Source organism: Tyto alba, unplaced genomic scaffold, assembly GCF_018691265.1.
Source record: "Tyto alba isolate M040663 unplaced genomic scaffold, T.alba_DEE_v4.0 Super-Scaffold_14, whole genome shotgun sequence".
NCBI classification, from domain to species: domain Eukaryota; kingdom Metazoa; phylum Chordata; class Aves; order Strigiformes; family Tytonidae; genus Tyto; species Tyto alba.
The window spans coordinates 26,451,434-26,478,222 of record NW_024881276.1 but is presented as its reverse complement, the minus strand read 5'-3'; the positions used below and the strand labels follow the sequence as shown (position 1 = coordinate 26,478,222).

Here is a 26,789-nt window from a genome sequence, read left to right as displayed (position 1 = left end):
TCCCCACTCCCCTTTCCCGCAATCCAATTCTGGTAGCTCACAGGCTCCCTGATGCTGCTATGGGAGCTCATCCAAAATAAGAGAGGATGTGAAATGTTGTGTAGAAACGAGGAGTGTTTTTATGTCATGTGTCATCCACTTATTGAACCACCACCTTTCAGCCTCCACTGTAAGGGGAAAAGTACTTGCCCTTATTATATGAAGCACCCTGAAAACCTAGTATGGTGGGAAGCTCAGTTCCCTGTTCAAGGGGATGCATTTGCTCTTTATTTTTTAAAAGAGAAATCTTCTTGAAGATAAGATAGCAGCTGAAAGAGTATATTAACACAACAAGCAGTTACCTTCATTGTTAAAGTGCTGCCTGATAAAAAGCCTCACTTGTAGGCTATATACCCAGAAGCACTTACCAGTTATTTTTTCTATGGTTTTGGAACCTGGTCCAGAGCTATTGCCCTTGTTCAGCCCCTACATGATCTAAAGTGATCTTCATCCTCAGGTGACACTGTGAGAAGTTGAAACCAACTAAATCACTAGAGCCAAAAGTTCTGGATGAGAGATGAGAGAGAACTTTAACAGACAGATCTCTGGCTCTGAAAATCAGTCCCATGCACAGTTTGACTGGCTTCGCTCTAGTTTCCCTTTCAACTTCATCCCAGGACTGTACATAAGCAGCTGATTTTATATCACCCTTCTGTTCCCATAGGCCTGATACTGTCTTTTTTTTGCATGTTATGTATTTTACACATTGATTTGAAATTAAATCAGCATACTCCAGACCTGTACTATTATGTGCACGCACAGTCTCACTTTTTATATGTACTTACTATATGTACACACACACTGCTAATATCTCACACTAACTTGATGCAGTAAAGTGCTTAATATTTTAAGAGCAATTTTAATAAATATGTAAGAAAGCATTTCAAATATAATTGACAAAATACATTAAAAAAAGCAAAAAAAAAAAAAAAAAGAGCAAGAGCATGCCTTCTTCTAAAACCAAAGTAAATAAAGCTGCATTGTAAGGGAGAGAAGAGGGCTAGATTTTGATAAGCCCAAGCACAATATACAGATACTCTTGAACTCCTTAGCTGAGTCTCTTATTCAAGTATTAAGGCTCATTTAATATAATTCATAAATAAACACATCCATACACCAACTTAAATTGTATGCACAAAACCAGCAAGTTTTATTTTAGATTTAAGTGGAAATTTTTATATTTGTACATACTAATTCCTCATGATGAAAACCACAATAGTAACAAAACTACTTTACCATACATTTTTGGGTGACCATTTTCTGCAGTGTCAGAGGTGAAGTCATTAGGAGTATAGTATATTAGAAGCGTACTGCTACAAAATAAGACACTTAACTGCAGCTCACAAATGTCATGTGGGTGCTTGTAAGGAATGTAAGTCAGCTATTTTAATGCAAGGCTAACCGTGAGTAGTTGTATGTTGAATGGCAAAAAATTTACACAGACTTGTCAAGTCTCACATATCGAATGCCAGACTGTTTTAGTCTTTTCTTCAGGTACTTGTAAGGGTTAGATGCTGCGGTTCTCACATGGGAGGTATCACTGTTGAAGTGCATGTTCCCTTAAATCAGTCTGCTGCCACTGCCTGCTCCCCATAACAAGTCCCCATGCCCATTATGTGACCTGAGAATGACTGTTAAGTGGATTTTTGCGGGATCTTTTGCATGACTGGACATTCTCATCCATTCTCACCACATGGCCCTTGCTTGATTCCTGCATATGACAGCTCCAGTCATTTTGAGATATCTGAATACTTCTTCCTGAAGACGTTGCAACAAGATTGGAGGGATCCAAAAAGATATTGCATGGGAGAGTGAAAGAAAGGCAGAAAATGATATAATGAAAGAAGTATCTGAAGGACGTCAAGGACAGAACTTTTCTTCTAACTCAAATTATTGACAAAGTTCAGTCACTAGGACAGATGAGAAGTTACATATTAGATATATGCATGAAATTGAATTTAAACTTGTCATAAACCATGCCACAGAGATTAGCAGATTGTTTGATGACAGCATGCACCATGGTCCCAAGAATCCTTGAAAGATTTCCCCTGATGTTTTTTCTCTTTTGTGTCTGTTATCCAAACCAGCCCTTCCTGAAGTGATCTGCAATGCAAATCCACCAATAACATTTTAAATATTAGAAAAAGCTGGATACTTCCCAGGAAAGGTGAGAAGAATCTATTCAAATAATTGCAACATGATGTTATTTAGAAATACCCTGTCTGGTTTGCTTGTTTTCTAAAAAGAAACAGGCTGGTACAATTCTTCTACACAATTCACAACAGGTGAAGTGCTATCACTTTGGTATAAGGCAATGAGAAGCTTTTAAAATCAATGATATATAAACTCTACAAGATCTGAAACAGTCCTTTTGAACACTGCACTTTTTATTTTAATGATGCTGCACCCTTCCCTCTCAGGGGCTTCTTTTCAATTAATTTCTGCTGGAGAAGTGTGAATAGCAGCAGGCTGTTTACATGAGAAGCATGTCCCATGAGACTGATGAAAAGAAAATCATCACTTACTACTGATGGCTTTTACTATATCTAGGAAAACTATTACTATAAATTAGATAATAAAAAAAAAATGAGATAATGACTCACTCCTGTTTTTAAAATGCTTTGAGATCTACTCAAATGGTGTAGAAGAGATGCTGCTATTATTATTTTACCATCTTGCCACTTGAAGGGTTGTTTTTAATGGAAATGTGAAGCTTACAGATGGGTGGGTAATATAACCTCTTTCTGTGTTTGCCAACACTTCTCATTATAAGACTATTTTTGTTTGCTTGAGGTTTGACTTTTGTTTTGATACTATTTTTCCAGGCCAGGTGTCTGCCTCAGGCTGAGTCATTTCAGCTGGAAAGTTTCAGCTACAACTGTTTGGCCACTTCCAAGAATAAGGCAGGAGAGTGGAAAAATAGGGATGCAGTATATATTGATCCTACCATAAAAGCAAAAAAAAAAAAAAAAAAAGCATTGTGAGAACCTGCCCCATGGTTAGCAGCATGGATTTCAAGTTCAGCACGTGATGGCATTACCATCAGATATTCTTCCTGTCTCTATGAAAAGTCACCACAAGAGTTCCCAAATTTTGCAGTCAAAGCAAAACCAAGTAAACAAATAGACAAAATCCTCACAGTTAACACATCCTGAGAAGACATTTTCCAGTGATTAACAGCTAAGAGCTCCTAGAGTTCCAGCAGCACTGAACACATCCTAACTACCTTCAGTGTCTGAGTCAGTTCCAGCCATGTGGCGCAGTCTGGTAAGATGTCAGAAATCAAATCAGACAGATTTGCCTCTCTAGTGCTTGTATAGCAGTCTGTACTGGGCCCAGAGAGCATGAAAAAAATTATTTCAATGCAGAGAGAAAGAAAGAAGATGTGGGTGCCAAGGGACCAGAGTAGGGAGCCAGCCTGCATTGCTGGGCATGCAGATAGCAGAAATAATGGAGCAGAAGCTCAAATAAGTGTCCAGCATAACAAAAAGGAATTATAGAATTGGATTTAGGAGCAGTGAGGGGAAGTCAGAAGTTGGGAGCAGGCTTGAAGTGGAATTGCAGAGGTGATGGATGTTGGTAAAGTGGAGTTTGGAAACTGACAGTAGATACAAGACTGGGACAAGGAAGCAGTGGGGCTGGGTAACAGCACTGGCAGTGAACAAAGACACACGTGAAGGGGAGACAAACAGACACCCAGTGGAGATGGAGGAAGTAAAGACTGGCAGAAAGAGAGGACTGTAACTGGAGGTTGGGAGGTAGGTTGGGAGCTCTAAAGGAGAAGACTAGTTTTGAGTCATGAGGACAAGGTGCTGAAGAAATGAGGACTGAGATGGGAAAGATGTGGAGGACAAACTGGTTTTGGAACCCAGAGCAGAAGAGTCAGGACTTGGGCAAGGATGAGCTACAGAAGACTGAGGAGGACAGGTCATACTTAAGAGAAATGGACACAAAACATCTTCTACCAAATATTCTTCTCCTTAGGGTGTCTGACTTCAAGAGTACTCTGCCATTGGCAGATGTCTATGAACCCCACTGACAAGCCACTACAGCTGGGCCAAATGCAGAACAAGAAATCAGTGCTGCTAATAATAATTCTGTTGTTGGAAAGGACCTATGCAGTATCCTTAGCAAAGCTAATCTCAGTGATTACTTCTGAGGATGTCAGTAACTACTGTTTCCACTTTGCAGGACAGGGAGGAAATGGGGTTCAGTTTACTTTACAAAAAAAGCTAAAAAGAAAATTGCATTTAACACAGGGCAATGCAAAACATGTTGAAAGGGTATTATTACAGTTTCAAATGCAAGTGGTTGGCATGTAAAAAATATCAGAAATTAAGTGTGCAGGTAGAGTCGTAGTCTCCCCCCTGTTACGTACGCACTACAGGGTGTATAGTTCTCATGACTTTTTGTCAGAACACACAACTGGCCAATTCATTTGTCTAAATATAAAAAAAAAATATCCCAAGATGGCTTGATTTCCAAAAAGCTCTGTTAGGACTCGGGCATAGTTCCAACAGAGCTATGTCTGCCAAGCAGAAACATGCATATTTTCCTGCTAGTTTATCCACTCAGCTCCCAGAAGCCAGCTTATGGGACTGCTAACTTCCAAGATCCATATTCTGGGAGAGATAGGGGACAGGCAAGGGATGGGAGGGGGGTGAAGGGGTAGGGGGAAGGAGCGGGGAAGAAGCCACATCTCTCTGGGACAGATTATTTGGAGACTGCAGACCTCTGGGGTAGGTGGCTATGCAGACAAGGGCATCAGTTATTCATAAAAAATGGGACAACTGATATCATGTGGTGTCTAATTGATTCTTCTGATCAGCAATGTCAAGAAGTAGCTGGCCTAAAGTTGAATAGCACATAACTGTCCAGCTCCCTAGCTTTCAGCTTCCTGACAGCCTGACAGGTGGGAAGCTGCACAGCAAGGCTCTGTAAGCCCCACTCTTTGGTTCTTTGGCAACCAGAATTACAATTTGAAGTTATAACCAAGAAAGTTTCTGTTCTCCTGAGGTCTTTCCGTGATTTCCAAAGTCTTCAAGATTTTGCTTTCATTTGGATGTTTGTAAATCTCAAAATACTCTACAGAATGGTCAGCCCTCTTGGATTTTGTTACATGCTCATGCTGTTGCATATATTTATTTGGATTTTAGCAAGTCCTCATTCAAGACAGAACGAGAATGCTTCACTGGAGAGCTAGGAAAGTGGGCAGTAAATGTGGCAGAGGACTGCAGACAAGAAAGGCCAGTTGTATGTAAAATGGAGAAAAACGCTGCCCTGTAGAGCCAAATTCTGTATTCACCTTTACCACAGATCTCTCAGATAGTGCTAATTAAATTACTTAAATCTCTCTTTCCCAGGGGGTTGCTAAACTGGGAGAAATGACTGATCTGAAGGAAAAAGAACTCTCAGAAATAACTTCATGTCAATGGGAGCAGAGCTTTGAACATATAAATGCTATATAACAGCAGGTGAACTGTAAAAATGAAGCTGTAGGCTTCTGAAATTGAACAGACAAAAATTTGTGGGTAGTTTTAAGTTCAGCCTGTGCCTCAGTTGCCATTTGCCAAAGTGCTTCTGATCACCCAGGTGGGTTTTGAAAATGAACACATTGTTTCTGAAACAGCTTGATACCACAGAGATTATCATCTCAGAAAAGCTCATAAGGAAATTGAAAATTATGTCTTCAGAACAGAACATGGAGGAAACAGAATACCAAGTAATAGCTCATTAAGTATCATCTATTCTGAATCACCCTTCACATGACTGGTTTGAGGTCACCCAGGAAGCTTGTAGCAGAAATGAGAACAAACCAAAGGACCCATGATGTTGAAGATGGGCAATAATTATCCCTCTGTTTCTCTGGAGAAGAAATAAGTATACTGATGGTATGAGAAACTTAACTATAAAAAAGGAGATATGAACGCTGATATTAACTCCCCTTACAATGTCATATTTCTGAGTACTTTTAACCTCCAATATGGAAGCTGGGCCATATTTTGTATTTCTCAGAATCAAATATAAGTGCATGAAAACTCATCACATTGACTTTTGAATCTATAAAATGAAAAGGAAACACAAACATTAATAATATTTTAAAGCAACAGGACACTTTTGACTCTCCACTAATATGTTAGATAAAATCACTATGTAGTTATGGAAAAAACCCCAATACATAGCCAACTAAAACCCCACTGTGGCAATGCTGACCTCCAGCTACAGTAGCAGAACCTTGAGAATTGTTCAAGTCTGACATATGAAGCTCATCTTTGACATTTTGGTCTTAGCATATGAGGACAGACTATTAATCTTTTTTTAAATAACAGTGTCTTGTCAAGGCCAGGGCACGATGAAGTAGATAGGGCACTTTGCAGCCAACTTTGGCAATTCCAGATCAATAGATATGAGCCATGCTGACACATTTGCTTTGCATGTGCCGTGGATCGCTTTTCATGCTGCAACTTGCACGGCTCCGGCACATCTGCCTTAGGGAGCATATCACAGGTGCAGCGGCAGCTCAGCCCACCAGTACTTTTCAAATGTGCCACATGTTTATGCAAGTTATTCAGAGTATATTCAATTGCTGTTTGAGATTTTTGACCAGCCAACAGCCCTGGCTGCTCAATATCCAGAAGTACAGTAAAATACCTACAAGGAAGTCAAATCACTGACAAAAGCGACGGTTAATCAAAATTGATAGAGCTGGAAATCTGCCTTCTGGGGGAGGAATTGTCAAGTTTGAAATTGTAAGCTAATGGAAGAAAAAACAGTGTTGTACCTGAGACACCAGCAACTAGTAATGTTTTGATCTAAATGCCTGAGCTGTAAGGATACACTGCTGGGTTTTTCTTGTCTGGCTACATTAATTTTGACAGTCATTTGAAGAACAGTATCATTTAAGAGGTATCATTCCCCACTAGATTTACCATGGTGAACTGCTAGTGCACCAGCAACACAATTACTAATTTGGCATTCAGTTCCTACATTGTATCAACAGATCTTCAGTATTATTGTAATGTTAAGCAAGGTACCACATACATGAAAAGAAATGGTGACATTAGCTTTTTATACCACAGCATGTGACCAGTGCCCCTGATGGTCTCAGGTGTGTGAGATGTCATGGCTTTCAGAGTCCAAATTGCTAGTGGCTTACAGCTAATCCCCTAACCTCTTGAAATAATTAGCAATTACATCACTCCAGACTGAAAACAAGAAAGGGCTAAACAAGCAGAACAGAAAGAAGTTAAAAGATCAGATGTCTGTAACAAAGTCATTTTACCTTACTGTTCTCTGATTCTTATCCGAGAATGGACACAAGAATCAGCCTTCCTTTCTTCCTCTCCCCACCAAAAAGCCCAGGAAAAGTTTCTAAGAACTTCAGGAACAGTGAAATTATATGTCAATTCTTCGTACAGGTTCACATGAAGTGCACTATTTAGTGGCCCCACTGCTCAAAACTAGGTGCTACTGCAATCAGGTTTTCTGTCTTTTGTGTCCTTGTGAATAGGTCTGAACATTGCCAATATCAGAGTAGTCAGAACACAATGCTAAAAAATTCCCATTCTCATCTATTTCTGGAGTCTTTCAGGGCCATCTGAACATCCTTGTTTTGTACCATTTGAATAGATTTTAAGCATCCTATTAGAATTTCAAGTCACATTTATTTACAGTGGTACCTTTCTAAGCATCAAGAACACTCTGAAAAGCACACTTAAAAAGAGGAAAGCAAGGTTAACGCTTTTAGTTCCTGTCTTGGCTTACCGGCAGAAATGCACACATTAGAATTCTCATCTTATTTTTTAAAAGCTGGAAAATCACTGGCTAATGAAAATGTGAACTTTGTCATCCAGCAGAGAAACAGTCACCAGTGCAACAGGTGACAAACCATTAATCTACTGATTTAGTTGTTGCAGTGAAAACTGCTCATAGAAAGCTCGCCCCTGCAAGGCTTCCATTTAGAAAGCAGCGCTTTGCTAGCTGAACAAAGGAGGGCAAAAGTCAAGAGAGAACAAGACACAGTGACTGATTAGCACCTATATCATCATTAAAAATAAACACAAATCTGGATTAACCTTCTTAAGTGCTCATTATCTATATGCCAGGACAATTCTCTGTGTGCAATTCTGTGTTTCTACGAACAACCCAGCCATTAGCTTGGCTCTAGTTTTCTGAGTTAACCTCACCTTTTACTGTCACGTGCACGCTCTGGCTGGTGGACAGCTGGGGCTGAACAAGGACATTGCACGTGTATTCACCCTCGTCTACTTCCTTCTGCACATCTGAAAGCTTCAGTGTCCCATTGTTCTCAAACGCTACCTGGCGATGGTTAAATGGTAGCAGGTTAGAGTTCTTGTACCACTTGATGGAGTAGTACGGGTAGCCGATCACACGGCAGTGGATGTAGGTGTCCCGTCCAGCTATTGCTGTGATGTTCTTCATTGGTCGAATGCTTGCTGGCCCTAGAAAGGTAAAAAGAAATTCTTGAAGACAATTTAAGGGCACATTTGCTTGAGAAAGCATGCATATAATTTTTCTGAATATACAAATGTTAACGACATTTACAGATGTGGCTTGCACAACACTTCTTAGCATTTGACAGTTTTTCCTTCTAAGAGCTACTTAAGAAGTTTCCCTAATCTCTATATGCTCTAGTTTTTCCTCACCCTGCAGCATACGTACTAATTATGTGGGGGTATATTTCTGCATTATCCAACACTTGCCTGATAAAATCTTTGTTGCATTACAAATTAAAAGGCTGAGGATGATTTAATTAATGTGAAATACTAAAACTGATACAAAGCTAGAATCCTGTTACACATGACAACACTGACAAAGTTAGCTTTTTTTTTTTTACATGTGTAAAGTATAATACCATGAGGATGGGTATTATGCCATGTAGAGCTAGAAATGCAAGCTAAAGTACTGTATACATGAATAATTACAATGAATGTTAGACAAGTAAAGGAGGAAAGGAAAATTAAAAAACAACATGCACAGCAAGACTAAAGACACTGTGAACTACTAGAGATGAGTATAGGAAAAATAGACTCTAGAACACAAGCCGAAGGGTTCTTCCAACACTTAACCATACCATACACTTTCTAGATGGGGCTGGAGAGGCAGGGTGGGAAAAAAGAGTGGGGAAGAAAAGAAGAGGAAAAACAGTAAGTTGGTTTTGGCATTCCAAGACTCATTTATCACATGCAACAATCTTCTTCTCCACTACAATGAGTTATGTGTGTTTTTTTGAGGAGCTGATTTGACAAGCACCTCTTACGTTTATTCGAGCCTGGTACAGGACGACTCCAGCAGAGTTGTTGGCAGTACAGCGATAAACTCCACCATCTCGGACCTGAGTGTTAGAGATATTCAGGTAACTGACCACATTGCCTTCTGAGGTGATAATCTGGCTGATACGATGACTGCCATCCTTCACAATGGGATCTTCGTCCAGCGTCCAAGTGATTGTAGGCAGAGGAGTCCCCTTCACATTGCACATAAGGGAGACTGGCTCTCCTGGACTCACCACTTTCTCACTGAAGGCAGAAATGATTTTGGGAGTTCCATCTGAGAAGCGAAAAAAAGGAGAATAGTACTTACATGGTGTAAAGCTTGTTCCGTCTATCCCAGAGACCATTACATGCGCCAAGATCTTATTTTAGAAGTGATACAAACAATCGTGTTCCAGAATGTAACACAAACTATTGAGAAAGGGAAAAAAAATTTGGTAGTAGAGTACTTAAATGATCCTTTGCTTAATGCAGGTTTCTTCTTCATCTTCTAAGAAACCTGGTACTGACTCTGCTGAAGGAAGAACTCTTGAATAAATGGACCAGGGCTCTGCACAGCTATATGAATTGCCATCTTCTTGCAGGAAAGTGTTAAAGCCGTACACAGTTCATCACAGAAGACATACAGCAAAACCTCAACACATTTGGAATTTTTCTTCTCCTGGTAGATTTCAGCTCCATGGAAAGCTGAGGATTAATCCCATTGGCAAGAGCCAGGCATAACTTGCACTGGCTAATTTCATACAGCTGTGCCAATGCACAATCCTGACCCACAACACCCCATTTAAAAAAGTATTAAATTAAGCTTTTCTGAACACAGATTGCCAGTAACAGCAGCGATGCCAATTTCTTTCTGTGGTCATTTTCTGCTACAGATAAATATGCCTCTGAAATGCGAGCTTTCAAATGCTTTCTCTTGTGATCTGTGTCACAATTTATTCAGCCTCTACCAGGCAAGTGAATAAAGAGAATAGATGGAGAAAGAAACTTTGAGATTGTAAATAGGGAGCAGGATTAAATAACCACCTATCCAGAGAGTTCAGCAGGGTAACATTTAGGAGTGCCAACATTCTTCTATTAGGAAGTTATTTCTGAGATCATGCAATGCATGCTTGTTCTCCTTTGAAAATCATACTTTCAAAGATGTATCTAGAAGGAATTTCAGTGTAATTGGGAGCAAAAGGCCACACACCAAGAGCAGTATGCAGAACAGGAAGCAATCCAGTCCGAAGTTTGGACAACAGTGCTGCAGGCTACTGTCTGGTTTTAAAGAGACAAGTAAGCTAAATAACTTCAGTGTTCCTACAATATTAGTGCCTGCAAGAAACAGAAGGAAAAGGCACCTCATTACCTAGAGAGGGACCAAAGATACTTGAAAACACACCTTGTACACAAAGTAAGTACAACTCCCTTCACTTTCACACAGTACAGAGGATGTCGGGACAGGACTGACAAGTCTCATGTTCTGTGTGATGCATTATTTGTTTGGGCACATTATGTACTGTCTCTTCACTTACAATCTGCTGTGTACTATCTATTTGTTTGGGAGGCTTGAACCATGATGACTTCCCTGGAAATCACAATTCTTACATTACAATTTCAGTGCAACATCACGCAGGAAACTGAGGGAACTGGCGTGATGTGTGCAAGACTCCCCACAAAGCAGAATTAAAAACAGGGCTGCAAAATTCCCTTGCTTGTTACATGGTAAAAAACATAAGGCACTGCCACTCTCAGGCTGCTGAAAGACCTCAGCATCCCTGGAAGAGTATTTGATATTATTTAATTTCATCATTTTCTCCTTTCCCCCCCTTCTACCTTTAATTTCTGCCCCATTAGTTATGTGACAGAGATCTAGTTTATTTATTTATTTTCATCTCTGACTCTTCCTTTCCTTTGCTGTGTATTAGATACTGTGACTCCTCCAGAAAACAAAACAGCAACAAGAAAAAAAAAAAAAAAGATTTTTATCCTGAAAGAAAGCTGACACAGGACCAATAAATCTGTGAGTGTGCACACTATGTACCTCTGCCACCCCTCCTCCTCTATTTTTTTTTTTTATAAATTCAAGTGACAGGCTTTTTTGGGAGATGAAAGCAGACATTATTTTCCCAGTGAGACGTGAGTGTCTTTGAAATCTTTCCTGCTGTTGCTCTCTGATAACCTGCACTCTTTCGACATCATGATAGATTATCAATATGCTCTTTAGGCTTTCCTAGTCATGGGAGATGGTTGCCGAGGTAACTCGGTCCAGGCAGGTAATCTCTTATTTTTCTATAAAGACTCTAAAAATAGTTTCCATGCCACAACTGCACTACAGCCTCATTAGTGAACTGGCTCTGTTCAAATTGATAACTTTCCTCACTTGATTTTCATGTAGAACATTGTGTCAGTTAAGATGATCTCCAAGCCTTCAAGCCAATATTCCCAACCAGAAAAGCCATGCCCAGAAGATGTTTGGAGTAGAATAGAGACCTCTCCCGTCCTGCTGAAAAGCTAATGGACAATATCAGCATCAGCACCATCCACCCCCACCCGCAAAAAAAAAAAAAAAATTGACCGGAAGGACAGTTTCAAAGCGATTTTTTCATTCTATTAGTTTTTTCTCAGAGTGGGGCACAATAAACCCCACTGACAGTTCATGAGTACCTTCTTCTCTTGTTTAGGGTCCTCTATCACTATACAACAATGACACTAAAGGAAACATATATTAATATGGAGACCAGAATTTCTAAAGAGGCAGTGACTGACCTTCTAGTACCACCTGAACATAGTCTTGAGCAGACATCTTGTCCTTGCGCACAAAGCACTGGTAAGCTCCACCATCACTCTTGGCCATGCCATCCATAATAAGGTTCTCCCGATTGACACCAGTGATCCGGACATTGTTACCAGGGTTGATGATTTCACCATTATGATACCAGGAGAGCTCCTGGTCCTCAGTTCCCGTCACACTGCAGGACAAGGACACTTGGCTACCAACACTGCTTTTTACTTTCCGTGGGCTGATCGTGGCTTTTAGTGGTTCTGAAGATTTAAATCAAAATAAGGGAGAGGGAAGGGGAAACAGAAAACATTAAGTATACATGTACATGTCAATTAAACTGACTGTCAATTAAAGAGAACATCAAAAACCACAGACATACCCTTCTGAAAAATACCCCAAACAAACAACAGATGACTGTGTTTGCTCTAAACAAGCATTTTTGCCACCAATATGCATGACACAGAACATAGTTCTATAGGGATAACCTATTCAACACATGATATAATCCTATGCCTATATGAACAGTAGGATCTACTGATTAACACCGTTGGTGCTGAGGACCTAACAACGGCACTACACATGTTTTGGGAAGGTAGGACATTATTTCACATTAGTTCACTGCAGACCTTTGAACTGGTGCATTAGGTGCATTCCTGAAGCTCATCTTCTGGTTTAATTTCCTGCAAAATGAGGCCAGTTTACATGTTCCAAAACCAATCCCTGATGCGAACAAGTGCAGTAAACACCAGTCATCAGGAGATTAGCTTTAAGGGTGGAAGATCCATGCTAAAATATTAACATAGGTATACCCATATATGTCTGTCAGATCTGTCCACATGGAAGTGTTTTTGTGTGTGGACTCACTCCCAATACGTTTCAACATGGGAGGACTACAATCTTCAGGTCAGCCTTAAGGAACAGTAGGACATAGGCAATGCAAGTTTTATATTGTAAAAAATTAGGATGAACAGTGTTGAAGAAGAGTCATAAACGTAAATGCAAGGAAAACAATCTTTATCCTGCCACCTAACAGTTTATCATCATTACTGAATGCAGATCTCATCTCATGTTTTGTATATATTGTTCTGACTTCCTTATAAAGATCAGGAACTACTATCACCACTGATATTATCTCTGATACTAAATACATACCATCCTATTTATTTTTTTACCAGCTTGCATACATGTATACACATGCTTATACATGAAAATTTCCTCAGCTAACTTACTTTACTGGACATTTCATAGCACACAGGTTGGAATAAATCTTTAGTGGCTCATTAGGAAGAGAGGCCTGGAAAAGAACCACACAGGTCAAGGGCCTCGGTCATTCTGGATCACAGACACATATGTAACAGACCTTTCCTCCACAATGGTCCAGAGCAACAGTTAATCTGTGCTCATATGCATGTTACAAGGCATTGAATATCTCTATGTTTCCTACCCAAAAAGGCTCAAAACTGTCAATGACCTATTAAACAAGATGGACACACTCAAGTGCACCACCAACACTCTAGAGCCATGATGATACAAGAAAGTGAACCACATCCTCCATTGAAGAGGAGGGTAGAACTCCTTTGCACAACTGTTGCTTCCTGCCAACATGATCCAGAAGATAGCCACTGGCTGTTTGACCACTGAGTCAGGAATTAAAACTTATCACCAGGCACTGGAGATACTTTTGGTATCACTAGCAATACGATTACAATATGTCTCTGCAAGTTTTGACTTTGTATCGTACAAGGCAGATGGGGTTCAATTTTTATGAATACATTCAGAAGCAAAACTCCTCCATCATAATTCACATAGTACTGATCTTTGATCTCAGTTTTATTTTGCCCAAATACATTATGTGTAATTATTTGTGAAGACATTTTTATGCCCTGAACTGTTCACAAACTTGTCCCTTTTCAGTTTGCTAGTCATGTTGCATAGGTGGAAACGTTAGTTCACAAAGCATTATTTCTATTCCAGACTTTTTTTTTTTTTTTTTTAACAATAGAAGAATAACAGTTTTACAGTGCAGTGCTTCTGAGTAATAATTATCTTTGCAGAATTTGTGAAACATTCAGAATATTCACACATGAATACTCAACTGAGGGGAGGTATGAGTATTCAATATTACTGAACAGCATGAGTCATGGCAATGAGAGTTTGGCAGCTTTATTCATGAGAACATTTGCAATTTCTTTTTAAGCATCCAATTCAAGCTTCTAAATTACATATCCTCCATGTGATAAATTATATAGCTACATTAGAAATTGCCTCTATTTGCACTTCTGATCACTCAATTGTCCAACTAACTCATCTCCACAGAGTCTACTTTCTCTTGTTCCACATCTTTGAGAAATTTAAGCATTGCTAGGATAAAGTAACAAAACAGAAAGTACAGCAAGATACAGCAACATCTCCCCTGATGCAAACAAGCAAGAAGTGGCATGAGATCTTCACTCAGTCCAGGACTTACGTTTTACATACAGTCGCCCTATCATCTCAGCAGTCCCATAGTTGTTCCACACCTCGCAGACATAGTTGCCTGAGTCGGAGGGACGTGTGTTCTCAATCAGCAGACCTGTAACAGTCTGCCGAAACCTGCTGTCAGGCTCCCAGGGAATGTTGTCCTTCAGCCAACGATACTTTGGTGCGGGGTGCCCTGATGCTTTGCAAGGCAGCTCCACTCGCTGTCCTGCCATGGCTTTACGGTGGTCAAACCCATCTAGAATAGATGGAGCTGAATTCGTTGGATCTGAAAGAACAAACAGCAATTTTTAATGGGAGCTTTAAAACTCTTTCATTCACTAAGCAATATGCCAATATTTTTTCTCTTGCATTTTTTGACTCACTAGCTCAGTGTTTTATGTACTACACTTCACTACTGTGATCCAGCCATCAGTCTGTAATATCTCAGTAGCAGTGGCTGGGATCCAGAAGCATGTACTACTGAAGCATCTCATGACTACTTGGAAATCCTCTCACTGGACTTTTTCCAGGTGGCAACCATTTCTCTGGTCATCCTTCATGTCCCCTATCAGAGGAATGGAGAGCCAGAAATGTGTTGCCTTAACAATTATTATTGTTATTCCTGCATTACTCAACTAGAATGAAGCCAACACATTCTCCATGCTTCTCCGTGGTCTAAAAGCTTTGAATTAAAGGTGCGATTTATTCCCTTGTCAGGAGAGAAATGGGCAAAGACACGGGAATTTCTATCTGCAGTCTAACTGACAGACAAGCCTTTTCTTCTTCTCTGGAAAAATAACTTAACGTGACAAGACCAACTTACAGCTTAATACTTCAACTTTCTGTGCTCAACTTACTGAGAAAAGCAGCTCTCAGACCAACACACTTATTTAGCATCTGGCATATATTTATGTATCTCACGGAAGTCTGTCAGAGTGCCTTCACCATAGCTGTATGTACCCCACCAGAAATAGTACTCTGTGATTTTGGCTTTTTAAGTTTGAAAACTTTTGGAGGAAGAGGCTGATGTGATTTACAGTTTTGTGCAGTATGCAGCATGATGAAAGCCTGTCCTGATGCTATTGCAACATAAATACTGAACAGTAAATCAACAGATCAACAAAAAATCTAAGTATTTTCTCATCACATGCACCCACTTTGCTAAGACTTGTGTCTCACAAAGAAACTCCACATACTGATCAACTCCTTTTACTCCTATCTGACACACCTATCTCTTTTAGGATATAGCTACGTCATAGTTGTCTGGGTGTAGGTGTGATTGCAACCATTTTGACATTTTCAAGTGGAAACAAATGAGCTAAGTACATTTTCTGTGAGTATCTAGATAAAAGCCTAAATATCAAGTTCAGTGAAAGATAACCATAAAGGCTTTTTTGCTCTCTAGGTGCCAGCAAAAAGTTGAGCCACTGAGGGCAAATCCACATTCAGTTTACAGCAACTTACTGCCTGTCTCATTATAAACATGTCAGCCAGTATTTAAACAAATGATTTTGTATGCATCAGTAGCCTCACAGTCCATATTTGGCATCAGGATGGGTTATATTTTTGAGCTTGCCATGCTGTTTATGTCTGGCTTAGTGAAAGCACAATCTGCCAGGATGCTATTGGGAAGGCCAATGTCAATTTGACTAATTGATTAGCCAGCTCCGTTCTCGCCTTTTGGGTCATCAGGCATCTATGTTTTCACTGCGCGGATTCTTTTGTGCAGCCTGAGGAATTAACTCAGTAAAAACATAAGCATGCAAGAAATTACAGCTCTGGCTTTTAGGAAAGTTACATCTACACAATATAATTTTTTTTCCATTTGAAAGTAAAAATTAAATAATAAAAAAGTAGAACTGACTTTTAAAGGTATTGTCTGTGCATTCCTACTCAAAACTCACAGTAGCTTCATATCTTCTCCATAGGATTTTAACTTCAAAAGACTTTGTGAAGGTTATATGTGGTCCCATTTGCAAACCTTTAAGTACAAAAATACAAAGTACCGCATGGACTTCAAAACAGGATGGGGGCTACCAGGGGACGAATTAAAGTAATGGTAAAGAAAAGTCGTGGCTAGCAAATATCACACTCAGCCAGCCTCCTAATTTGCTGCAGATAACCACATATTCTTCGATGCTGGGCCCAGGCAGAGTGCAAAACCACCTCAGGCAATAAGCTGATCGTGACAGCAAAGCAGCCGCTGCCCTCCTTCCCCCATGCCCAGGCAGAAGCCCAGGAAGCCAGGCAGGCTGCCTCCAAGAACCGAGAGCTACAGCAGCAGATGCCATGGGAGGCACAGCCCCCTTCTGCAGCTACCGTTTGTGTCCCTTCAAGAACTGCACACCGGTCCCTAGATCCACTATCCCAGGTTTGCTTCACTTTTCCCCTTCTCCAACTGAGCCCTGGCAGCAGCAGCCCAGCCTGGAGTCCCATCCATGGAACAGCTGAACTGGGATTTGCCTGCATACTTGGAAGCTTTGAGCCGGTTCTTATAGAGAAAGTATTTACAATATAATCAGGGACACACAAAATGTGTTTCCAGTGACCTGCTTTCTTGGATTTTGTACTACTGTATTTAAATGGATAGTAGAAACATCTCTTTCAGATGTCCCCGGAACATACTGCTGTTTAAGGCTCCAACATTGCATACCTTCCAGTTAAGGAAAAAAAAAAAAAAAAAAAAAAAAAAAAAAAAAAAAAAAAAAAAAGCACAAAATAAATCTCAGGGTTCATTTGCAATTGCCTGTAATGAGGCAAATATCTAAGTGACATAACCAAGTTCCAACATGTGGTATGGATTCTTTTGAATTATTATTTTACTATGCTTTTATAGTTGGTTGCAAATGACTTCTAGCAAGGACAACAGTGGAAGAACTGAGGCAAAATACTGTTCTAAAATTTTTTGGATCTTCTTTGAAGGACAGAAGAAGAAACTCATTATGCTTTCAAATTCATAAGGATTTTTTGGAGGGCAGTGGTTAAAAAAAGGTAAAGATTTTGGGAGCTGGGATTCATGGCTGGACAAAATTATTTTTGGAAAGCTGCACTATAATGGGCGTTAGAAGAATAACTATAACATGTTAATGGCCTTGAGTTTAATTTTATTTAGAAAGGCCACATGATTTCAAGGAGATATTCTTACTCCAAATGAAATCTGGGACTTTGCTTTGGTCATAAGCATACTAATTATTCACATGTGTATTTGATGTTATATGCATGTTATCTTTCTCACTCTTTCAAACAATAATGAAGCTTAACTGATATTAAAAATATGGCCAAGAGACTATGATCAATATCCACCACAAACTATTCCATTATCAAATAAGCAAAGAATATGTAAGGATGTAAAAGGCAGGAAAAAATTTAGGTCTTATGCAAGCAGATCTTTCACAACTATGTTAATGGATTCTCTGATCTCAGTTATTAAAGGACTTACTATTTTAAAATATGAATTCCAGTAAAGAAAAAGAAAGCCTGTTAGAGGAATATTAAGAGACAAACTCTGTCCATAACTGCTGCACTTGTTCAGCAGACTAACAGGACTAGAAATCAGAGCCCACTATAGTTCTAATAGAGAATAATTAACCACACTGAATAAAAAAAAAAAAAGCCTGTTATTGCAGACAGGTAGAATTTCCTATTTTCATTTGGTCTGTGGAAGAGAATAGAACAAGGAACTCCAGACAAGCACAACTTTTAGGGTTCTTGTCCCGAATTACAAACAAGACAGAGCTTTCTTTTTCCCCCTTTTGTTCAGAGAAATAACTAGAAATTTTCCTGTGGTAACCAAGATACAAGCCTGATTTTATTTATGTTACCACTGGCTCAGCCTTAGCATGATTTCATGCGGAAGCAGACCATATTATGGAGCCAGCTAGAAAGATAGGACCCTGCCTATCCTTATAAGACCAAAGCAGGCAGATTATTGTGCAGCAAAACTACTTCTTCATCTGTCTGGGAAAAGCAGAGGCAAGAGTTTTAACCACAGGGGACAGATATCAAAGGAAGAAACTCCTGGATCTGACTGGTAAGTGATTCTAACCTGAACAATCACACTTTTTTTTTTTTTTATCATTGGTATATTTAAGTACTGACTTGTGTGTTCAGAGGGCTCCAACATTCTTCAGCAATGATCATTTTGGAGGAGGGCAGGAAGTATGTTACTAATGCAAAACCTTATGCCCACCTCTGTCTCCCTTAGGGCTCTCAAACAGAGGATGGAGAGTTGAGACGTAATCACTAGATTTTTTTTTCTGACAAAAAGACCGAAAGACAAGAGGACAGGGTAAAAAGGAGAATGACCTCACTGACTGTTAGATTGTGAAGGTCACCGTACCCTGAGTGACCTTTAGGGTTAGGATCTTTAGGGCAACTTAGTAACAGTGAAAAGGAGAAAAAACTCGGGGAGGCTTTCAATGGGATAGTGGGCAAGTCATCTGTAAGGCAAGGATATAGGGAGGAAGAAGAGTCTGGGATACAGACTTAGCTGACTCTATGGATGTGGGAATACAACTGCAGATTTGCTCACATGCAAACACATGGTGCAGTTACATGTACCCAGCAAATGAGGGCTAAGATGGGGAGACGGATGAGAGCTAATGCTGTACAGAGATGTTTGAGAGCAAGTTCCAAACCCAGGCCCGGGGTCTGCTCCTCCTTCTCATCTCACCTGCAGCTGGCACCTCCTCTCACTGAGGCAAAATGGGGAGAATGTGGGATTGGAGCATCACTGTACTGACAGCCCCAAGTGTTTGGTGTGTGTACGTGGGGAACCCAACAGTCCATCACACACACAACTATCAGGAGATGATTTACAACAGCAAGGAAAATTAAAAATACCCATTTACCTTCCCATTTTCCTGTGCTGCACAAGGCCATTTGCCCTACGACTCTTAGCTCTGCCTATGGACAGACACCAGCTAACCCTTCTGTCTGCCTGCAGTACCCGGGGTGGTCTGGGACAGGTAACATATCCCTTTTGGCATGAGATCCCTCCTGGAAGCAGAGGAACATGCTGTTTTCCCCAGGGAAGGAGTGTGATGAATGAAAAGGAAGTCTGAAATGCACCTCAGCTAACCTGAGACTACTGCAGTGGCAATATCTACAGCAGAGCTAAATGTCCTAAGCTCCTGCTCTGGTTAACATAGGGAAATAGGCACCATGGGGCACTTCATCTCACTCCAAAGTGGGCAGCTTAAGTAGGTCAGATACTCTATCCCTAAAAGTGTTTCTCTCCTTTGGTTACAAAGGGAAAAGTGACTAGGTACTTTCACTGCACAAGTCTACTTTTAAGGGGATGAACCCCATCCACAGGCATTTTATAAAGTAGTCTAAACCTATTAAAGATCACTGTATTTAATGACAGTGCACCCTACAGCATCTCTGGAAATATCTAATAGGAGGTGAAAAACAGAAAAAAAGGATTTTAAAATGGGACATTTTATTTTGCAGCAGCAGCTCACAGCTGACCACTTCTACCTTCCATTTGATAGACAACTTGGTTGTTAGTGCATACAGGCACAAGAACCTGCCTTGCCAGTTTAGCACACTAGAGAGAGGCATATACAATACTTAACATAACATGATATATAAATGAGCACCTGATACAAAAAGTCTTGCACTGTTGCTTTGTCGTGTTTCTCCAGTGTATCTGTGCCTTGTGATACATCGGTAGTTGTACAGTCCATCTTCATTCTGTACGTCTAAAATATACAAGGCTCCCGTGGATGTAATGAGAAATCTAGGTCCTGAAAGACACAAGAATTTGCACTGTTTGAAATATCAGCAGGTTGTTACAGTGTTCTGCTTGCTCACACTGGGGGATAGATGACACTGGTCCTGAAGGGTTTTTATGCCAGACTGGAAGCTGTCAATTATAAGTTTACTAAGGACTCACTGCAAACACATATAAAGATCTTAATTCATGTGCACTTCTTATAAAAGTGGTAGGGATCTGTAAGGAAAATGTGAGGAATGAAGGAAAGAAACATGCCATCTTTATCACAATCAACAAACAATATCCAAGAGGCATCTGAAATAAAATACAGGGCAAAGAACCAATGCAGAATTTAATCCAGTTTAATTCAATATTGTAGAGTGATATGATAACAATTCATCACCAGAGCTGTGTGTGTTAGAAAAACAGTCTGGGATGGCATGTATACTTAAACAATATTAGCCAAAATAGCATTTGTTGTCTAGGTACACCAGAAAATTGAGGAAAAAAAAGATCATAAAAAGTAAAACTAAAGGGATCAATGAAAGCAAGAGAAACTCACAAAAGGAGGAAGTTTTACCCCAAGAATATGAGACATATTTGCTAAAGAATTCCAGTCACAAGAGCCACATACTGCACAGCCCCGATCACAGCTTGCTTCACGTGTGATGGGAAAACAAGGACAGCAAAACCAGCCTTGCTGATGTTGCCTACACCACTGACCCCAGTGAAGTTGTGCACACCTGCACTAGCTGCAAGTGAGACAGCATGAGTTTCAGGAACAGTCCCACCCCAGCCTGTCCATGGTTTCCTGTGGGTTAATGCACTCCAGGACTCAGCAGGACCCTGCAGCTCAGTGTAGATTTATTTCTGGAAGAAAATGAAGTCCAGAAAAGTGACTGCCCCCTAAAACTGAACAAGACTGACATGTTCATGGTCAGCATTTCTCCCAGTGTTCATTCAGATTGAAAATAATATAGTTGAAATTCTATTCAAATATGTATTTTTAATTATTAACTCTAAAATATGTGGAAAATGTCACAATACATATGTGCACATATGCAATTTTGATCATTTGACACCTGCACAAATGTCTCTGTGTTGTAAATGCATATTCTAAAATCAAGGTCACAGAAAAGCTAACACCCACATATACATGTTCACTCTAAAGATTTTCCCATATTATAATAAATGGAAGCAATGTGATTAGAATGCACTGCAAACTTGGGCCTCACCTGGCCACTCTCTCCATTTAAAAAATACTGCAGTCTAAGATATGCATGCTTTTCTAAAACTTTTACACTGGAAAAAATGTTAACATATTTTCTTTTTTATGTCTGCTTTTTTTACTCTAGTAGCTGGTAGCTTTTACAATATGCATACATGTACATATGTATTAGAAAATACACCTGGATCCCAAATTAGGGGAGAGAATACTCTTAAGATGGAACACATTATGAGCTAGTATTCAGTAATATGCAGTAAGAAATATTTCCATTTCTTCAGAGCTCTATGTGAGCAATGACTTTTTAATAATTAAGTGTAGTCAGGGCGCTTGCTCACAAATGCATCAGTGGGAAAGCAATCCAGCAGAGAAATGACAGAAAGGAAATGGTATCATTACAGAGGGCAATCTCCTTTAAACCACAATCTAAAAGAAATAGAAAAAAAATATTTAACAACCATTTAATGTCACAGGGCAGGACTGACCCTTAGAGCAAAGAACATTGAATAAAACAACATCAGCCCACCTCTCTCATCCTTGTGTGCATACTGAATTATAAAATAACCACACTGGTGACTTGTCTTGGGTGACTCTGTTCTCCTGAAAGTCAAGGCACAAGCATGGAAGCAGTTAGGTCACAACTTTGAAAAAGCATAAACCACACTGCACATATCCTTCTGAACTACTTTGTTTCTTCAAATAACATGTGCCACTACTAAGAAGTATATTAATAAAATAAATGCCCAGAATGGAGGCATAGAAGATGTTGAGCTACTAGCCTGCTACAAAAGGGGAAGAGCTGGGGAAGGGAAGGTGGGAAGGAGGAGGGGGACTGGGTGGCAAGAATGCTCTCCTCAGCCATAAGCAGCAACATATTCCCTCCTAGGGGGTTCTGCTGGCTAGCTATGTTCCTTCTTGTACAGAGGACATATTGACTTCATATGTCTCTGAAAATTTAATTGCTTGTGTACAGAAGGCTTGTGTTTCAACAAATTACTTATAAACAAATGTATTATTGAATGTAGTAGGAAAAGCACCTGAACAGGTAATATTTCAGTTTCACAGCCAGGTGTCTGAAATATGACACTGAAAAGGTTACAGGAAAAAAGCAAAGCTATCTTTTATCTTATATTTTAATACATTAGTTGTAAAGTTTGGAGGAAATTATATAGACAGTTAATAAGTCAACCCAATACAATATGTTTTCCCTAGCTTCTCAATTACTAATAATTTATTTATTTGCTAGTCACAAAATAGCTTGGCTTGATCAGACATGCTATCAAGGTTTTCTACAAATACTAGGCAGATAACAGTTACCTAGTAGCAACCAGAAAGCATAGTCTGCAAGTGTGCAGGCAATCTCCTAGTGAACCCACTTAACAACTGCAGGATTGTTCTTTACCTGCTGTCAGTCATACAGCCCAGCTCCAAAGCCACAGCAAGATGAGCCCTAACACCTTTTAAGGAGGCACACTTATAATGAGGTACTCAGAAGAACTAATTCCTGTTGGTCAGAGAATACTTCTTTTTGTTTGCTTGTTTTGGTTTACTCTTACACTGTAACTCCTAGATATAATGTCCTATGACAAGTATTTCTTTCTTTTCCTTTCACAGTTCCCAGTTACTAAGACATAAACACTTGTCCCATTCTACCCCAATTCCTCATTACATGGGTATTCAACATCTGTACCCTTTAACAAGGTTTACCTTTACTCCTTTCTCTATGTTAAAACAATATTTAGGATTTTGGTGTGAAAATCATGGGCTGTTTGACTTGTATGTCACATGCAGATTGTGTACTACTGAAATATTCATAAAGCAAATCTACCTTTGCCAAGAAATATCTTATAAGGACTACAGATAATTAAAGCGCAGTTGTCTCCCTTAGTCCGTAGGCAACATAACATGACAGCTTCACGAGACAGGAATCACATTTAAGGACTTTACTGGGGTTAATGATGGGTATGCAGCAAAGGCAATCTCTTCTTGCTTCTGTTTCCAGCTGTGTGAGCATCAACCAGCTCTGTATTTCAGACAGCAGAGCACAGCTCAGACGTGTGCTTGCCCACAGCAATGCCACACGGCTGGCAGGGCTGCCAGGCTGCTGATCCAGCGCTGCATATCCCATGCAGACATATTCTCTGCACCCCATCAAAGCTTAAATTAAGCTGGGGTGTAACTCTGTTACAGAACGACGTGGGGGTAGATGTTGGAGACACTGCTCAGCTGCTATCACATCACAGGACCAGGAACACTTAAAAATGTGTTAATGGCATGGTTGTGACCATTTTGGTCCCTCCAGTAAATCTGCACATGCTGTGCACTTCTGTCAAGCAAGTGGAACCTAAACAGCTGAGAAACAGTAATGTGCTCCTTGTACAATGACTTCATGTACCTTTCTTTTTCTGGGATTCAGTTTCACCTTTGCTAAATACACATAATTCCATTTCTACAAAGAGTCACACTGTTGGAGACTACTACCATGAACAAGCTTAAGATCATACAAATGTGTTCAAAGTTTAAAAATTAATTTATTTCTTTATGCTTTTCTAAAGCTCTCACTATTTTCAGATTCTCTGCACAATTTAGAGATAGAGTCTATACAGGCCATCATTAATAATAAAATTTGTCTCTCTTCTTAGGATAAGCATGAAGCAACTATCACAGAAATTTGGAAGATCAAGTTCAGAGCTTTCCTTAAAACTGCTGAAAGCTCACTTCCTCAGTATTCCTACCTTTTACGTGTTATTGCTGCTAATACTTGCTCTGGAATTGAAACTGGAGAAACATGTGGAGTGGCTACTGTCAGGTTAAAGAATATGTATAGGTTTGTGGCCTATTTCCAGATCTCCTAGTACTGACTTGTGTTTGCAAGTGAAGCCTTCCCTCCTCAGTCATGGAAGCAAGTTTCCTCAGGTGCAGTTATACATCTGGGTCAATGAGAGTGGACACACTTATTAAAAGCTTGCCACTTAATAAAAGAGGTTTGTGAAACCTGTGCAGAGGCAAGAAATTGTTCAGCATTATCTTGCTGTATTTTCTAGAGAAGTTATGAACATACTTGAGCTATCTAACACTGCTTAGATCATCTTTCTATTGGAAATTACTCAGGCAATGGTATAATAAAACCTTCACTTAAAGCATTATCCAGATTTTTGCCTCACCTTCTTTAAAGATAACTAAAAGTAAATAGTTATTGCCACACATCAGATGTTACCCCACAGTATACATTTCTCACCAAACGTGTATAATTGCAGGGCTAAAGCTTTTCCTTTTCCTTTCTTCTTCTTAATATATTTTGCATACTTATGTAATGCTTTAATAACCAACCCCTCCTTCTACTGTAAAAATATGAGACAGAAAAGATGACAGACAAATAAAAGGAGAAATGCATGTAATTTCTGTCATCTTCTAAACAGAGAGCATTTTCATTAAAAACGACAGGCTGTCAGCTGTGACAAAGCCAAAGTGTTGAGTGTTCTGCCTTCTGTACTTAAAAAGTGTTTAGAAATGCACCAGGATGAGGATCAACAAGCTCTTATTGCCCTGTTGATCTAGGTGAGTGCTTTCTTCTTGAGGCGCATTTAATTTAATCGCTCTTGCTTTGCTGTAACAAAGTCTAATTTTTTTGACTCACCTACTTAATATGCCAAATAAGGATTTTTTTAAAATGGAACAGTCTTTCGGATAAACTGAAGCTTTTTATTTGTTTGGCTGTTGGCAGGCTTCAAGGGAAGAAGGCAGAGAAGCCTCCTTCACAACAATTAAAAAGAACACTGTCAAAATATAGCTCATAATTCCCATTTATTATTCCTCCTCAGTAGTGTTTGTATTAATGAAATTGAAAACTTGATTATAATAATTTCAGCATCTGATTTTCAGATGTGTTGAAAGCTTACCTTGTTTTTGGCTTTCAGTGCTTTTTTCAGTGCCTTTGAAAACCTGGTCCAATATCTGTAGTATGTGTTTCATTCAAAGAGTTCAAAGGATGTTAGGAACCCTTACTACATTTTGCCTCGGTGAGGTTGGCAATCATAATAACATATTACTATTTAAAACTTAAATGTTTTACAGTGAAGCTTACTGAGATACATGGATCGATGTACACAAGTCAGTAGAAAAACAGGGAATGGAACCCTTAATTCCTTTTACAACATCCCATTGGTCATTAATACATAACTGCCTCACTGCGAGACTGAAAACAAAATATATAGATTCAAGGACTAGAAAGGCCATTAGGGTAATTTACTGTCACCTTTCATGCTTCACCCATTAACTCCTGTACCAAGTCCATATCTGGAAGTTAAGCTATAGCTTTTTTAAAAAGACATTAGTCACGATTAAAGATTTCTTGTAAGTGGAGAGCATGTGATACTCCTGGGTATATTACTCCAGTGGTTAATTATTCTTACTTTTGAAAGTTCGTGTATTGTTTGTGGTCTACCTGGCTTCGACCCCAGCTGTTGGATCTTACTATGCCTTCATTAAAGATTTCCTCTGCAGTGAGAAATCTTCTGCCCATTTAAGTACTTATAGAGAATGAGGAAATTACCTCTTAAATCATCTTTCTCCTTAATTAGTTATACAGATTGAATTTCCTAAATCATTTACTGTGAATTATTAATATCTTGAAATATTCCTGTAACACCTTAACAACTTTTTGAAGTTCTTTTTCAAGTTTGGATCATGCACATAAGTTCAGTCATGGTCCTGGTAATAGTGAATGCAAAATGTCACTACCCTCCTCTATACAAATTTTCCTTCCACTTATGGATCCAGGAATTACAGTAGTCTACTTATAAATGCTAACTTGCCTCAGTTATTCTTTGAAAATTGTGATCTCCTTTTTAGAGTCATGAACTCAGATAATAGATTTCCCCCATTCTGTAGCTGCAACCTGTTGTCTGTCTGTCTTAACACTACAACTGGCTGTATGAAAAACTACATGTTCAAATCAGACCTCTTTATCACACAATCCAATCTTGCTATGAAATTCACCAATCCATATCATCATTTGCCACTACACCAATGTTTGAACAGTTTGCATACTTTATAAACTTTTCTTTCCTTAACTAAATTTCATTCATTAATGAAACTTTAAATTTATGTCTTCATCTGAGATATTATCAAACCACTTGATCTGAAGATACATCTTTCAAAGTAGTAAGACCGTGAAGAGAACAAACAGGGAAGAGGGGGAGGAGACTGGGTCATACCAAAGCTTGACCAACGTGAACCAAGGGCCACAAATCCCATGACATTTTAAAAACACACCCCTCATTTTAC

The 26,789-nt window shown here is 39.4% G+C and overlaps 1 protein-coding gene across 4 annotated transcripts in view; it reads right to left on the bottom strand.

Moving 5' to 3' along the window:
- Positions 1 to 26,789, bottom strand: part of DSCAM (DS cell adhesion molecule) — a 469,478-nt gene that overhangs the window by 163,201 nt on the left and 279,488 nt on the right. For 2 of the 4 annotated variants that reach the window (XM_042788317.1, XM_042788318.1), the window contains exons 4-8: positions 20,163 to 20,309; positions 14,567 to 14,845; positions 12,084 to 12,359; positions 9,313 to 9,609; positions 8,226 to 8,501 (exon numbers count right to left, since the gene is read on the bottom strand). In XM_042788317.1, coding sequence (XP_042644251.1) covers positions 8,226 to 8,501; positions 9,313 to 9,609; positions 12,084 to 12,359; positions 14,567 to 14,845; positions 20,163 to 20,309 — 1,275 coding nt within the window. Of the gene's footprint in view, positions 1 to 8,225; positions 8,502 to 9,312; positions 9,610 to 12,083; positions 12,360 to 14,566; positions 14,846 to 20,162; positions 20,310 to 22,029; positions 22,110 to 26,789 lie in introns of those variants that run through there. The other 2 variants (XM_033011398.2, XM_042788319.1) reach the window with 2 other exon arrangements.